The 16,933-nt window shown below is 39.8% G+C and overlaps 1 protein-coding gene across 1 annotated transcript; it reads right to left on the reverse strand.

Annotated features, from left to right (window-relative positions):
- Positions 1-11,619: 11,619 nt before the first annotated feature.
- On the reverse strand, positions 11,620-14,675 carry LOC106567859 (uncharacterized). Its single transcript, XM_082974434.1, has 3 exons — positions 14,657-14,675; positions 13,827-13,876; positions 11,620-12,832 (listed from the first exon to the last, which is right to left on the reverse strand). The coding sequence occupies exons 1-3, from the start codon at positions 14,673-14,675 to the stop codon at positions 12,140-12,142; spliced, it is 762 nt and encodes a 253-aa protein (XP_082830560.1). The 3' UTR covers positions 11,620-12,139.
- Between the last annotated feature and the right edge of the window lie 2,258 nt (positions 14,676-16,933).

A 16,933-nucleotide genomic window follows, 5' to 3' on the forward strand; every position in this document is an offset into this window, starting at 1 on the left:
GAACTTATAGTATGTAACCGACTAAGCCGTGCCCTACAAAATGTTATTTGTTTGAAATAGTTGTTTGGTCTCTACATAACTCTGCCTGCTCAACCCAGATCTTAAATAATCTGTCACTTTTTCACCCTGTGACATATCCATGTACAACACAAGGATATTATTACATTTGTGGAAAATTATTTGTGAGTTTAGCTTCGCTGCAATTGATGTATCCATGACTGTGGTTTTCATAATTGTGTAATCAATGACATCGAAAAAAGCCTGACTTAACAAACTGTCCTTCCTTGTCTTTGAGTAATGGTATAAAATGGGGGTCATAGGCAGAGCAGCGGAGTGGCAGAGCAGGGCTCTTCAAGTGGGCTTGGCCCTTCGGCCTCCAGCCCGTCCAATTGCCTTGCTGTGAATGATTCTCTTACCTCACAGGGAGCTTTTCAGTCGTGGCAAAAACATGCCCAACAAGATTTCACTTTGGAACGCAGGGGTGTATTTACTCACCTCTAAGACATATTTGATTCTCCTGTTGCCTAGGTTACGCGACGCACACAATGAGTAGCCTCTGAGTCGCCTGTAATTACAGATCTGAGAACAGCCTCGCTCCCTCCAAGGCTTTAATCTGCTAAAATGAATTCACTTAACGAGGGGATCACGCCAGCCCTCTGGCATATTCTTCTTCACACATGTGGACATGGACATTTTTTAAATATACTCCATGCTTGAATGCTGTCCTGTATTTAATCATTACAAGTCTTGAACTCCTGAACTGATTGATAAACACAAATGACTTAATCTCTCTGATTATAATTTCTAGAGTGTAATTATTTGGTATTTATGAGTTGAGAGAATCGATGAGGGACAATGATGAGGAGTTAGTTACTGATTACACAAAAGCCAACAAAAAACATACTGGGTCAATATCTATGTATTTGTTATGAGGCCATATTATCAGATTTACTAAAAGGGGGATTTAGCATGTTATGACACAGAAATCTGTCTGTCAACGTATGCACACTAGCTACCTCCCTTTGGGTTTGAGTCCATTGCCAAGGGAGGTTGCAGCTGTGGAAGTGGGAGTTGCCAGCAGCATGCCTGGCCTGACACTCGTAAAATAAAAACAGCAGCGTTATTCTGTGAGTACCTTAAAAGGACAAGAATTTGTGCTAATGTGTTAGTTTGTTTACTCAACAAACTCTGCTCGAAGTGAGCTGAATTTGAAAACGCTTGTTGAATAAAATTTCAAATTCATTTTTGCCTTTTGGAAGGCAACTCTAAAAAACCCAACTAAAAGAAGTTCACTTTTTTAACAAATCTGTATTTTGGATGTAAATGGCATGTTATGGAAGTGTCCAGACACTTTTTTTGTGATTTCACTTGGTTTTGAGGAACTCAACCCACCAGAGATATACTTCCTCATGCTCGTTCTACAGTTGCAGGGGCACAGAAACAACATGAACAAAGGTTCCAAAAATACTCAAATAGTCCTTTTAGAAACAACAACACTCAGTATAGTGATGCAGGTCTTTAGATGTTGTGCTCTCAGTATAGTGATGCAGGTCTTTAGATGTTGTGCTCTCAGTATAGTGATGCAGGTCTTTAGATGTTGTGCTCTCAGTATAGTGATGCAGGTCTTTAGATGTTGTGCTCTCAGTATAGTGATGCAGGTCTTTAGATGTTGTGCTCTCAGTATAGTGATGCAGGTCTTTAGATGTTGTGCTCTCAGTATAGTGATGCAGGTCTTTAGATGTTGTGCTCTCAGTATAGTGATGCAGGTCTTTAGATGTTGTGCTCTCAGTATAGTGATGCAGGTCTTTAGATGTTGTGCTCTCAGTATAGTGATGCAGGTCTTTAGATGTTGTGCTCTCAGTATAGTGATGCAGGTCTTTAGATGTTGTGCTCTCAGTATAGTGATGCAGGTCTTTAGATGTTGTGCTCTCAGTATAGTGATGCAGGTCTTTAGATGTTGTGCTCTCAGTATAGTGATGCAGGTCTTTAGATGTTGTGCTCTCAGTATAGTGATGCAGGTCTTTAGATGTTGTGCTCTCAGTATAGTGATGCAGGTCTTTAGATGTTGTGCTCTCAGTATAGTGATGCAGGTCTATAGATGTTGTGCTCTCAGTATAGTGATGCAGGTCTATAGATGTTGTGCTCTCAGTATAGTGATGCAGGTCTTTAGATGTTGTATGCAACTGTGTCATTCCAAACATTATATTCCATTTTCACGAGAGACTTCTCTATGTAGCTTGCGCACGCACACGCGGAAAAGTGTCACTTGAGTCGAACAATAAGGAATATTTTTCCTACAACGGCCGAAGAACATGCATTTCCCAAAACACCATGTAGAGAGCGGTTGCTAATTGCGTCGTTGGAGCTTGTTTCGATACTGATAGGATCGAAAGAAAGGGAGCGCTGCTCCCGAATTAGCTTTCTCCATTCAAATCTTACCTTAACATTATAATTATTTCATAATACTGACGACAGATCAGCTCCTACAGAGATATTGCCACCTATGGCTACAAATTGGCCTATTGAGGCGGCTTATTCTAATGACCCAATAAAAAAATCTGTCATTGTGCACGTTAGGCAACACATCATGAAATATATTGAGACAAATTACAGACAGTAGCGTACAAGTAGCAAAATATAATTCAGTTGACGTAACATGAAAGGTATTTCAATCTGATTAAACAGGCCTATAGACTACTGTTTATGTTTTAGTGCAGTCATCTCGGTTTTCATTTGAAGCATATTTTTATATGTTGTAGTGTAACTAACTCCCTACTGAAGCAGGAGCCAGAGGGCAATACAAAGACCCAGTCTTTTTTTTTTTAACTCAGGATCCTCACCCTTCAATGATGTGATGCAAAATGTATTTCCTACCAGAAATTATTCATCAAGATAAAACGGGATTCTTAAAAGATATATTGGCGACAACATTAGACAACTACTTGAAATAATGGAAAACTATGAGAATGCAGGGGAACCAGGTGTAATCTTTATAGTGGATTCTGAGAATGTAATAGAGTACGTCTAGAATCTGTTTATACCGTCCAAGTAAAATACAACAACAACCCCGCAACAACCCCCCTGACACAGTCATTGCCATTGATAACTTGGCAATGTTTCAAGATATAGATGGACAGCAATTTTACATTGATTGATACTAATCAGACCCTTTTCTCCAAAATTATTGCTGTCATCCTCTGCATTACAAATCAGACAGAGTAGTCAAAAAATCCTTCAAGTTCATGGGCAATAATAATAGACTGCAGACAATGTCCATGACCACACAAAAGGATTGTGCAGTGACAGTTGAAAGAGAGAAGGGTGTTGAAGGGGGAATACGATAGTCAAGGCGTGGAGAGAGAAGAAGAAAGTGGGAGAAGAGAAGCATGGAGGAGAAGAGAAGGAGGAGGAGTGTCTGGGTCCCTCCCATCAGGAATCATGTCTCCATGTCCCCATGTCGAGTCTCCTGGCTCTCCAAATGTAACCTTTATTTTAACAGAGAGTCATGCTAAGACCAAAGTCTCTTTCACAGATGAGCCCTGTATACACGTTAATACACACCAGCACACATCAGTATACACTACAGACATCAATATACACATCAATGTACCAATCAATACACAAAAGCAAAACACGATCATAGAAAAGAAACATTCTTCAATCAAAAGGTCCTCAAATCAGCCTTTTGAATTACTCTAGATTAATCCAATTTTAGAGCCTTGGAGACTGTTCCACAAGTAAGGTGCAAAGAAACTAAAAGCAGGTTTACCTAACTCAGTGGAGATCGAAGGGCTCTTCAGAGTTAACCTCCCTGGGACTAGGTCTGGTAGCTCGTGTGTCTGTAAGTTAATTAATAAGTAAGTTATGGTGGACATTTATGCAAATGAGAGAGAGGGGGCCCTGGCGCAAGGCTGCAGTCTCTCTGCTGGAGAAATCACTGGACTATGGTTATGAGCCATTTACATGTCACCGCGAAACTAGGTCACCGTCCTCTCCACAGAGCAAAAAGAGTGATCCAGCATTGTCGGTGTTAGCTAGTGTTTTGTGTTTGTTTATCATGTATTGTGTAAACGATGTGTATATAAATATACTGTATATATAGTCTAATTGATGTATGTAGATATACTGTATATATTGTTTAATCAATGTGTATGTAAATATACTGTATATATAGTGTAATTGTTGTTTATTGATGTGATCATGCAGGCCTCATCTGTTAAAGAAACAGTGGTCTCAGTCTCAGCATGATTCCCTGATTTAATAAAGGTTAAATAATATAAAAAATGTCATGTTAAAGTTTTTATTTCAAGAAACCCCGTCAATCAAAGTCAGAAGGTGGAAGTTACAGGCTTGTGAGTGGAGCTGTACATCTGGCATCATACACACCTCCAGCTCATTTTCCTCCTCTTGCTTGTTTGAAATGGCTGTTTTCATCATTCGCTTTTTGGCAATGGTGAAACAGCGTGACATAAAAAAGCTGTTAATATATTTTTCTCAGTAAGTTACACTAATGGCTCCATGGCCATACTGTACATTATTACATTATTGTAAACACAGTTTAATGTCAGTCACTTTGTTTGTAAAGGTGCAAAACTCTCAGATCTTTCAAGTGATCAATGAAGGGTTAATTAATAGCACAAACATACACATGCACCAGCACCCGCGCTCTCACGCACGCAAAAGCATGCACACACATACTGTATATATATATGTATACACACACACACACACATACAAACAAGAGTTTCGGTTCAGCAAGGCAGCTGAAACTTGCAATATCAGCAACCACAAACCTCTGTGGCCTATAAACTTCTTTAAAAAAACAAAACTTCAGTCCTCATGTAGGATAGACTTGCTGTGCCAAACAGTTATACTTATACACACTACTTACAATGGTTGACATCAATGTCTATTGCAGGCTTATACTATTCACAGTGAACTCTCCTATATTGCAGCACTGTGGGAAACAAAAGTATCTACCCACTGGGCACAGATGTCATTTCAACGTCAATGTGGTCAACTAACGTATTCAATGTGAAATCAACCAAAAATGTAACCATGTCATTGAATTTAGGTGAAAAGTTGAGTAAAAAAAAGATAAAAGTCCTTTAAGTTGATGACTTCTTTCAAATCCAATCAGTTTTCCACGTGGATTCAACTTCATCACATTTTTTTATGACATGGATAACACCTAGAAAGCAATACTTTACACAATAAAAAGTCAAAAATCAAAATGCATATGGCTCTCCTATTCTTTGCCCAGTCATATCCCAGGTTAGAACTACCTTTCTAGGGGTTCTGATGCTTCTAGCCTTGATATGCATTTTTGACAACATATCTATAGTATTTCACTTTTTAATGTGTACAGTATTTCTTACTTGGCGAAATAACACCAAAGCAGTTCAAAAGAGGACATTGTATTATCATATCTTTGTACTCCCTGACTAAGGCCATGCAGCCAAAACACGTTGGAGTTTTTAAACTTTGTTTCCATTGAAAATGAAAATACTTATTGTTTTTATGGCTAGGTGGATGTGAGAGTGATCACTAATACTACACTGCTAGTGCTAAATACTCTGTGTGCTAAACAGAATGAGATTTTGTATCAGTATGCCAGAGTCAGATTTACATTGTTATGATATTTATGTTTATCTAACTAACATTGGGGGTGGCCTGTGTTCAACGGCTTCACAGTCCATAGACTTTCAGTCAAGACACATGCCATGTTATATTCAGCAAAGCCATAGTTAATCATTTTTATGTCTTTATTTAAATGCACTTCTTGCTATACCACACCTCTCTTCCAATAAATGACGACAGTGCTTTTGCCTAGCTTATTTCATATATGTCTGTCTCATGCTAAATATTTACTATAGATTCTAAGAGTTTCTGAGTTGAAGTATATGGTTAGTTATTTTCTGTGTAGTTTGCCATTATTTATCTACATCACTATGTCTGTGTCATTGGTGTCTGTGTACCAGCATTGTGCCTGCAAATGCCTATACCTCATGGGAGAACTCTCAAAGTGCTGAACTGTAAAGCGTGTAGAGCATGAATGAGTTATGGACTAAACTATGGACTAAACATTAAAACAGTTGCTGGTCTGATCAATTTCTGAAGTGTTCTCTCGCACAAAAGCAAGTGCTGTTAACTACACCATATGCATGCAAGCCTTTACTTATAGTCTGCATGGATTAATTTGCAGAGCATTTCCCAAATTGCAGTATATGGAATTAGCACCAGTAAATTACACAGTTGAGAGAGAAAGGTGGCTTTTACCCGTGTTTTGGAATGCAATACAATGGCGACACAAATCAAACTTTTATAAACCTTCCAAAGTTGTCTGCCAACACTTTACTTATTAAAGCGAATCGATAGTGCATATCTATTACATTTTTGCCTGTCAGGCAAGGAGACCAGTTTTGCTGGGGAGCTCCACAGACTAGAGAAGATGAATTGAGACTAGCACAGAGCTCCAGCCAGTCTGTCTCCAGTCATAGAGCCACACACAATTTATAGCCTTGTGTCTATTGTGAGCCTCTTTACAGGCAAAGAACTATACCGTTTTTGTGGGGAAGACTAATGTGATATCTGTCTGTGTGCTGAGAAGTGTTGCAACATGCACAGCCTTGCACAGGCTTATGGCGTTATATCTGAAATGTTAATTTTAGACTGTACACCACAGTGTAAAAAAAAATGCAGCTCATAAAGATACTGTGAATCTGTGTTTCCTGTGGGACTGCATACTGAACAAAAATATAAATGCAACATGAAACAATTTCAACGATTTTACTGAGTTACAGTTCATTTAAGGAAATCGGTCAATTGAAATAAATGAATTAGGCCCTAATCTATGGAGTTCACATGACTAGGCAGGGGCACAACCATGGGTGGGCCAGAGAGGGCATATGCCCATCCACTTGGGAGCCAGGCCCAGCTAATCAGAATGAGTTTTTCCCCACAAAAGGGCTTTATTACAGACATAAATACTCCTCAGTTACATCAGCAGTCTGGATTTCTGGTCTCAGATGATCCCGCAGGTGAAGAAGCTTGGTGTGGAGGGCCTGGAATAGTGTGGTTACATGTGGTCTGTGGTTGTCAGGCCGGTTGGACGTACTCCCAAATTTTCTAAAATGACGTTATGGTAGAGAAATTAACAACAGCTCTGGTGGACATTCCTGCAGTCAGCATGCCAATTTCACGCTCCCTCAAAACTTGAGACATCTGTGACAAAACTGCATATTTTCGAGTGGCCTTTTATTGTCCCCAGCACACGGTGCACCTATGTAATGATCATGCTGTTTAATCAGCTTCTTGATAGGCCACACCTGTCAACAAGAAATGCTCACTAACAGGGATGTAAACAAATGTGTGTACAACATTTGAGAGAAATATGTTTTTTGTGCGTATGGAACATTTCTGGGATTTTTTATTTAATCTCATGAAACATGGGACCAACACTTTACATGTTGCGTTTATATTTTTGTTCAGTATATGTCAATGTATGGTATATAACAAGCATTTGATTGTTGCTTTTTTGGAACAGGTCTTATTTTAAAGATATTTTGGTATGTTATATAGATTAAGTTGCTTTTCCATCTGTGTAAATTAATACAGTAGGTAATTTCCATGTAAAAGGACCCATGAGCACCAACATGTGAAATTCATAGGAGCATGTCAAATTTGGTGTCAAATGAAAGTTAAGAGTCTATATTCTTTTGAATTTGAGGCGTATATAAACTTTTTTAAACCATTTTCCATCCTACAAATTATGAATAAGCAAAGGCTTTGATTTGTGGTCAAACAGATGGAAAAGGGGTCTTAAAAAATATCTACCAGAAAAAGTCTTAAAAGGAATTAGAAATACATCATTTTAGAAATACATCAAATCACAATAATGCTGAAGTAAAGACCCCTGCCAACTAATATCAACACATGTTTAGTTTTGGAGAAATGTTTCTGAGTTCTGTAAGTTTAAGAAATATTGCCCTGTGCCTTAAAATTTGGTCACCAAAAACCCACCAAATCGGCAATGGAATTTATGAAAATTGGTAATGGAATTTCGACAATTGAATTGGCTACAATGGGAAATCATAGTAGTCATAAAACACAGTTGGGTTCACAAGTTTGGACAGAACAGTAGAGTACCGTACAGCACAGTAGAGTACAGTACGGTAAATTAGAGTATAGTACAGCACAGTAGAGTACAGTAAGGTAAATTAGAGTATAGTATAGTACAGTACAGCACAGTAGAGTACAGTACAGCACAGTAGAGTACAGTAAGGTAAATTAGAGTATAGTATAGTATAGTACAGCACAGTAGAGTACAGCACAGTAGAGTACAGTGAGATAAATTAGAGTATAGTATAGTACAGTACAGAACAGTAGAGTACAGTACAGTACAGTAAGGTAAATTAGAGTATAGTACAGTACAGAACAGTAGAGTACAGTACAGCACAGTAGAGTACAGTAAGGTAAATTAGAGTATAGTTTAGTACAGTACAGAACAGTAGAGTACAGTACAGCACAGTAGAGTAGAGTACAGTATGGTAAATTAGAGTATAGTATAGTACAGTACAGCACAGTACAGCACAATAGAGTACAGTACAGCACAGTAGAGTACAGTAAGGTAAATTAGAGTATAGTATAGTACAGTACAGCACAGTACAGCACAATAGAGTACAGTAAATAAAAGTATACTATAGTACAATACAGTACTATACAGTAGAGTAGAGTAGATTTCAGTACAGTAAAGAAAAGTCTAGTATAGTTCAGTACTGTACTGTACTGTACTGTACTGTACAGTAGAGTAGAGTTCAGTACGTACACAGTAGAGCACGCTACAGTGGAGTACACTATAATCTACTGCATTATACTGTACTGTACTGAACTCTACTGTGCTGAAATTTACTGTACTGTACTGTAATGTACTCTACTGAGTTCTACTGTGCTGTACTTTGATGTCCAAACTTGTGAAACGTAGACGATGATTGGTTCAGATTTGGTCCTGTCCAGACCAACCAGGGAGATTTTACCAAAATTCTGTTACCAAACTTTGCATCTGCACAGTTCTTCTAGTAAATGTGTTTTTGTAAAATGTTCTGTGTAAATTGTTAAACATTGTCCTTGTGGATAGAGCTGTACTGCACTGTTGATTAAGGGCTTGTAAGTAAGCATTTCACGGTAAGGTCTACACTTGTATTCGGCGCATGTGATAAATAAAGTTTAATTTGATTTTTAGATTTTGTATGGTTTGTTAAACTTTGAAATCAATGGTTTTTGTTTGGCATACATTAAAGTGAAACATTATGTTACCGTGGAATTGTCCAGTCACAAACATTGTTGTTACGTTCCTTTAGAAATTGCTTTTTAATGCCCTTGGTTATTACACAAAAACAGTCTCTATTTCTCAATACAAAAACAGCACAACTCACATGTAAATACAATGTTGTTACCAGTTTTATTACAGTGTTAGTACATACTGTACTCTACTGTGCTGTACTGTACTGTAATTGTTTGTAGGTTAATGTTAAACTTTTTATGTCTACTCTATATATTTTACACATTAACTAAATGCACAGCTCAGAATTGACATTGGCTATGGCAAACCAGAACAATACCAATAGACGTCTGATTGTATTTGTACTGTCACAATGCTCTGAACTGTATAATCCATGATGATGAGATTTTATGGCGATAAACTTGGTGACACTGTCGCTTCTACCACAGTTCACATGGCCCCCTCACATTAACAACGGCCAGTCATAGAGGCTTTGCCTAAATGTAAATGTCCGTTATAGCCAGGAGAGGTGCTGGAGATAATGCAGCAGAAAGATGAACAGGTTTATATGTTGAAGGAGGGAAGGAGAAGGAGGTTTCAGTTGTTGAAGGAAACCATGCTTAAGGAAAACGTTTCTCTTTCTCCCCTTTTGGGGTTTTTGTTTAAATAGGCGTTGGTGGGTGACGCATTTCACAAGTTCCTCTCATGTCACTGGGCATTGTGGGATTGGCCGTGTGAGAATTCTCAGCTTGCTCACAAAAGTCAAATAATCGGTGAATAGAGAGGAGGGAGAAAATGAAAAGCTGGGGAGCTCCCTAAGAGCTTATTTAATACACTGAGGTTAGTCATTATTAAAACACTGGCCAGTTGAATGATTTAAGGGGCCCACTCCACCGGCAGAGTGAATTCTTAAAAGGTAGTTTAAACATTTACAGGCAGCACCAGAAAAAGGAGCCTTCTGTCACGTGCCTGAAAGTTTAATTCACTCTTCAAGATATAATCCCCCATGTGTGGAGCCCTGGCCCTGGCTTTCAACAGACCAATAGGACCTATTCTCTCTGGGTCGGCCTGGCCTATTGTGTACTTTAAGAGTTCATCTGCATGTGTGTCCCATCCCTTTGGTAAACTAAGGCATTGGGCCATACAGCAATTCGCTTCCAACTGTTTTGAGCGTCATATTCTCCTGTTTAGACGACCTCTTCCGAAGCACTGATTCTATACATTCCAGAACATTCCATGGAACATTCCTTCCTGTCAACATTCTAATGTTGTATTCAGTGAACCAAGCTCAGTCTGATTGCATTGAAGATGTGAACGTTCTGTTGGTCATTGTGGTATTGTGGAATTTAAAGGGCTGTCAACTAATTTCACATGTTGCTACTACTCTAGTTTTAACAAATTGCCTATGATAATATCAACCTTTTGGTTCTTTTTAGCTCAGTTGGTGGAGCATGGCACTTGTAACGCCAGGCTAGTGGGTTCGATTCCCAGGACCACCCATAGGTAAAATGCATGCACGTATGTCTGTATTCGCTTTGGATAAACGTATCTGCTAAATGGCATATATAATGATATAATTGTTATTTTTAATGTTGCAGCAACTTCTATAATACATTTAATTAAAACCTGCGATTGGCTACAGTCTCACAAATGTATAACGCTGCTGGCAATAGCTATTCCTGGCTGGCTTCAGTTACTAACTCACATATTCAGACTGAACCTTGAACTTTTGAACTGGAGCAGAGGTGATGAATCTGAGTAATGGTATCACTTAAACCAAGACGCACTTGCATTGAATTGTTCTTTACGGTACAGTAAAGTAGATAACTAATTCCATGGTGTGACTTGTCTGACAAGTACATGCATGTACAATATAACAACACCAGACAATATTTCTTCAAATAATCATATTTTTCCTTCAGGGCTGTTGGATGTTACATTTTGAATTTCCTGATGATTTTTTTACTTACTTTGTTGAGTTTGAATGACATTAAGTAACAACACTTAAACTACCGTAAATTCCGGACTATAAGCCGCAACTTTTTTCCCAGGCTTTGAACCTCGCGGCTTAAACAATGAAGTGGCTAATAAATGGATTTTTCCCGCTTTCAATTTTTATTTTTTTTTTTAAACACATTCTGTGACGTGCTCAGTTTTTTTGGCGGCATGAAGCTTTCATTAGACCAATGAAATTGCCAGACGGGTTAAGGTCAAACAACTTTTTTGTTTACTGTTTAGATTAAATCGAGCGCTCTCAAACTTCCCATCATTCTGATTACGGTAGTCATTTTGTCACCCTCATCATGGCAAAGACACGGAGAAATGCATATGATGCAGCTTTCAAGTTGAAGGCGATTGATCTGGCTGTTGGAAAAGGAAATAGAGCTGCTGCACGGGAGCTTGGTCTTAATGAGTCGATGATAAGACGTTGGAAACAGCAGTGTGAGGAATTGACTCAGTGCAAAAAGACAACTAAAGCGTACTGTCACGAGCAGATAGAACAATTGAAGGATGAGTCAAGCGCAGGAGACTGAGGTCCGTTGGAACAAACGTGATTTAATAAATCCAAGGGCAAAATCCATATAAGGCTGGGAGCACAACAGTCAAAAGACTAGAGGGAAGCTCCACTCGAAAAGACAGACGGGGCGCAGCCCGGCAACCCTAATGCCTAGACAATAAGTAGTAAAACAACTACGTATAAACAATACAACCCCTACCACACATAACAATGAACAATCCCGCACGAATCCTAACTAAACGCAGACAAACTAAATACCCCCCCACTAATGACAAACACGAAACAGGTGCAATCAAAAAGCAGACATAACTAACAGACTCTGAAACATAGATCGGTGGCAGCTAGTAGGCCGGCGACGACGACCGCCGAGCACTGCCCGACCGAGGAGAGGCACCACCTTCTGTGGACGTTGTGACAGTACCCCTCCCCTGACGCGCGGGTCCCGCAGCGCGCCGACGCCGGCCTCGGGGACGACCCAGAGGGCGAGGTGCTGGGCGATCCGGGCGGAGGCTGTGGAAACTCCGCAACATGGCTGGATCCAGAATGTCCCTCGCCGGGACCCAGCACCTCTCCTCCGGACCGTACCCCTCCCAGTCCACGAGGTACTGCAGGCCCCCTACCCGACGTCGGGAGTCCAAGATGGCCCGGACTGTGTACGCCGGGGCCCCCCCGATGTCCAGGGGGGGCGGGGGGACCTCCCGCACCTCAGCGTCCTGCAGCGGACCAGCTACCACCGGCCTGAGGAGAGACACATGAAACGAGGGGTTAATGCGGTAATATGTAGGAAGTTGTAACCTATAACACACCTCGTTTATTCTCCTCAGGACTTTGAATGGCACCACAAATCGCGGACCCAGCTTCCGGCAGGGCAGGCGGAGGGGCAGGTTCCGGGTCGAGAGCCAGACTCTATCCCCTGGGTTAAACACAGGGGCCTCACTGCGGTGGCGGTCAGCGCTCTCCTTGTGTCGTTCTCCAGCCCTCTTTATACACTCCTGGACAGCATTCCAGGTCTCCCTAGAGTGCTGGACCCATTCCTTGAAAAGACATGGTTGACAATGTTGTCAGTCAAATGCTTCACAAATATGCCCCTGGGAATGTCTCACCATCTATTGGCCAAGGTGATAGAAATATCAAAAGCAGTTCAGGAACATACAGTAGTTCCACTCTATGGCTTTAGTCTTGAGCAATATCTGCAAAGAGCAACATTCTGTGAATGATATTGATTTCTGCAAGCTTCAAAAGATGGGGGAGGGGGGAGGGTCTGGGGGAGGGTCTGAGTGAAAAGCAATTGCGAAGGCCCTTTTTAACCACTTTAGTTCTAATACATAGTGCTTCATTAAAATTCAAAATAAATAAATAGCGTAGCCGCTGAGAAAAAATAAACAATGTGAAGGTGTTTGAAAAATGTGCCTGGCTTTAGTGTGGTTTAATGCATGCAATATGCATGTGCAGAAGGGCTTATAGAAGAGAGGGGAGAGTGAGGGGATGGGGCAGCTGTTTTGGTCTCTTATAAGTTAATCATATGGGGATAGTGAGGGTTAAACAAAAAAGCATCACCTGCTTCAAATCCATCCATTCAGTAATCATAAAAGGAACTGTTCCTCGATTTTGTTATGATCATAGTCCTATACAGACTGCAACCAACCAAGAGGCTGTATACGCTCAGTCTTGAAAACAAATAACAGTATGGCAAAATAAAATCCTAGGCATATAGTGTTGTTACTAACTGAAAAGTTGCTGCCCAGTTTGGAAAGTTGCTCGAAAGTCCAAATCAATAACAGACATTTCAGAGCTCATACCATTATGTCATAAATGTATCACAGAGCTTACATTTAGACTTCCACACCTTCCAGATGTCGGTAACTTAATCTATTGGTGGCCATTTTTGGGTACTAACGCTGAGATGATGATACAGTATGATGACTGGGTTGGTATGTGCCAAAAAAAAGTCATAATTACATGCTAAATACCCTCAGGTTGGAGCTTGCACCAAAACAGAGAGGTATGCAATTAATTGGGGAAACACACCTTGTCTGTAAACTCCAAATCTGCCTGTGGATACGTCTCCTCTCTCTCTCCTGTATAAAAAGACAAAGGTGAAGAACTCTTTTTTTCTGCACTGCTATTTTCCTCTCTCCAGAAATATCATTACATAAGACATATCCTCGGCCCATTTGGTGCTTTTATAGATAGTACACAAACCTGAACAAATGTAGACTTAACAGTTGGTATCAGCAGGGTTTTTATTGTGTTGTTGTCTTATCCCTCACCCTCTGTTGTCTGTCAGCACACATTTGAATAACCACATTATGTAACAGAAAGTCGTTTCCCTGCGTGCAGCTGTTGGACAGCAGCCAATGTCAGTGGCACGTCCGTTAAGAACTGAGATGTTCCCCATTTTGTCTACTGTGTCAGGCTCATTGAGCGCATACTGCCTTATGCATGGACTTTTCTACAGGCCCAAAGAATACCAGCTGGGTTTTGGTCAGGGTTTGGTTTTCTCAAACAGAAGGAAGCATGTTTATAATATAGGGTTAAAATGAATAAAAAATACGTATTTAAGGTAGAAATTTGATATTTGTGTAGTTATGACTTTTTTAACTAAAATTAAATCATTTGTCAAAATCGATACAGTAGTAGGCCTTTGACGGTCCATGGCACAGTCTACAGTCTTTACTTTTGGGGACAGGATACTGTGCTATGTAGCATCTGGTTAAATGTTACAAACTCTGACTGGAGTAGATATTATATTACATAATTAGCTTTTAGTGGCTCAGGAAACGTTAGTAGACCCATCTTAATCTAAGCTCAACAACCATCAATACCATTGAGTGGCAGTCACTAAATGCTTTACTAACCACCATCTACAGCAGACATTTCCAGCATCCTAACAGCACTGAACAGTAATAACCCTTGACCTTCATAAATTCATTTTTTCCTATTTATTTTCTGTTAAGGAACAGTTAAAGATGCTCTCTCAAATGTTTGTATAATTTCAGCCAGTAGTTTTGAAACTGGTACTCACGAGCCAAAAGTGGTCCCCGTTTTTTGTGTACTATTTCAGCAAATTGTAAACCACGTCTTCCGTTTGTTATGATATGTTACATCCTGCAAATTTGTGCATTTCCTACAATATGTTACGAATTCAACTTTTACTATATGTAATGAATGTGTTGTGCTTAAGATCCTGGAGTGCATCTTAAAGAGAACCTACAGTAGCAGAACTGGAGTTTGGTTTGAAGTTGTTGAAGAGAATATCAGATGAATATCAGATGCATTGCCAGCCCAGAGCCTGATCCACTGTTTAATCATGGTGGATGAATGTATGGATTATATGGTCTAGTCACTAGACCATATAATCCACTAGACTCTAGACTCTAGTGGTTCAAATATTATTTTCTGTCATTGTTGACAACAGAACTTCAAATCCCATCTATGCTTCACAATGGTATTGTTATAAACCTATGGAAGTCCATGTGCACTCAGAATATTTTTTTAAATATAAAAGTACAGATTTCACGCTGCAGCTGTATATGAAAACCTTCATCAGCTGTGAATCCACGAGACTAGTTTGTACTGATAAACAGAGAATTGCATGAGTGTGTTGCTCAAATCAAGGACTTGTAGTCCTTGCTCAAATATACATTTCATTATTAAATTGTTATTTGTGAAAATGTCAATTACATTTTTCTCGTACGTTCATTCAATAGTAGTTGAAATAACTTTTGTGTTTTAATCAATGGAAAAGCAAACAACATAGGTTCAAAGGCTCAGCTTTCATTTGAACATTTTACAAGTCAATAACAAATATAGTACATTACAACTCCTATTTCTTCTCAGAAACGGGAGGAAATATACGATTTGGTGACTGTATGTACATTGTGTAAACATTCCATTCAATATTTATTTTATTTCTTTAGCCCTTTTTCTCCCCAATTTCGTCGTATCCAATTGGTAGTTACAGTCTTGGCTCATCGTTGGGGCGGCAGGTAGCCTAGTGGTTAGTAGAGCATTGGACTAGTAACCGAAAGGTTGCAAGATTGACTCCCTGAGCTGACAAGGTAAACATCTGCCATTCTTCCCCTGAACAAGGCAGTTAATCCACTGTTCCTACGCCGTCAATGTAAATAAGAATTTGTTCTTAACTGACTTGCCTAGTAAAATTAATTTAAAAATCGCTGCAACTCCTGTACGGACTCGGGAAAGGCGAAGGTCGAGACCACTGTGCCACTCGGTAGGCCCCCCCATTCAATATTTTTATATTTGAATTATAGAGTTAAATAACTAAGAGGGAATTTGAGATTACATAGCATGAGGAGCAAAAGTAAAGTATAAACCTTTTGTAAATGGCAGAGGCATCTGTACACAGCAAATTATTATAATGGATGAATAACCAAAGACCAGTGAACATCATTTCAGTCAAATAGATGACCAATTCATACACATTATAGTAATTTAGCAGACGCTCTTATCCAGATTGACTTAAAGGAGCAATTATTTTTAAGTGCACTGCTCAAGGGCACATCAACATATGTTTCACCTAGTTGGCTCTGGGACTCAAACCAGCAACCTTTTGGTTACTGGCCCAACACGCTTAACCACTAGGCTACTTGCCGCCCACACAGTCAGTCAAGCGATAATTATTGAAACCAAATACCTTTTAATTTCCACAAACCTTGTGCTTTGGGAGAAGACTAAAATGGCATCCTTAAACCTTCCAAGCATTTGCAATTTCAACATAGGCTCCACCATTCCTTGGATGATATTATCCCCCTTCTCATGTTTGTTACGTCTCATCTAGGCCTTCCTCATATCTGAAAGGTGGGGTCCATTGATTCATGGGAGACTGGAGAGGACTGAGGGACTTATTCCTGCACAAAGCTGTTTACAGCTCCTTTAGTGCTGCTTGGATAGTAGGCCTATACTTGCCAGGGGATTTCTAAGAGCCCAGTGTCCTCCCCCCCATAATTAGGCCACCCACATTCACAGTCATGCGCCTGGGATGATGTACTCTAAAGGATATCTATGAACTCCATATTGGAAATGACTGCTTTTCAATTAATTTACCACTGAATACATTGAGCTAGCTAGCACCTTGAAGTTTTCCTTGTTTGCTGATTTGATGAGCAGATTCA

The sequence above is a fragment of the Salmo salar genome, chromosome 01 (assembly GCF_965601325.2).
Source record: "Salmo salar chromosome 01, fSalSal1, whole genome shotgun sequence".
Classification (NCBI taxonomy): Eukaryota; Metazoa; Chordata; class Actinopteri; order Salmoniformes; family Salmonidae; genus Salmo; species Salmo salar.

What these genes read in the sequence shown, in the direction of transcription:
- LOC106567859 (XM_082974434.1), bottom strand. An exon ending in ATTTGGAGTTTACAGACAAG is followed by an intron (nt 12,833 to 13,826) that starts GTGTGTTTCCCC and finishes TGTCTTTTCAAG; the next exon opens with GAATGGGTCCAGCACTCTAG.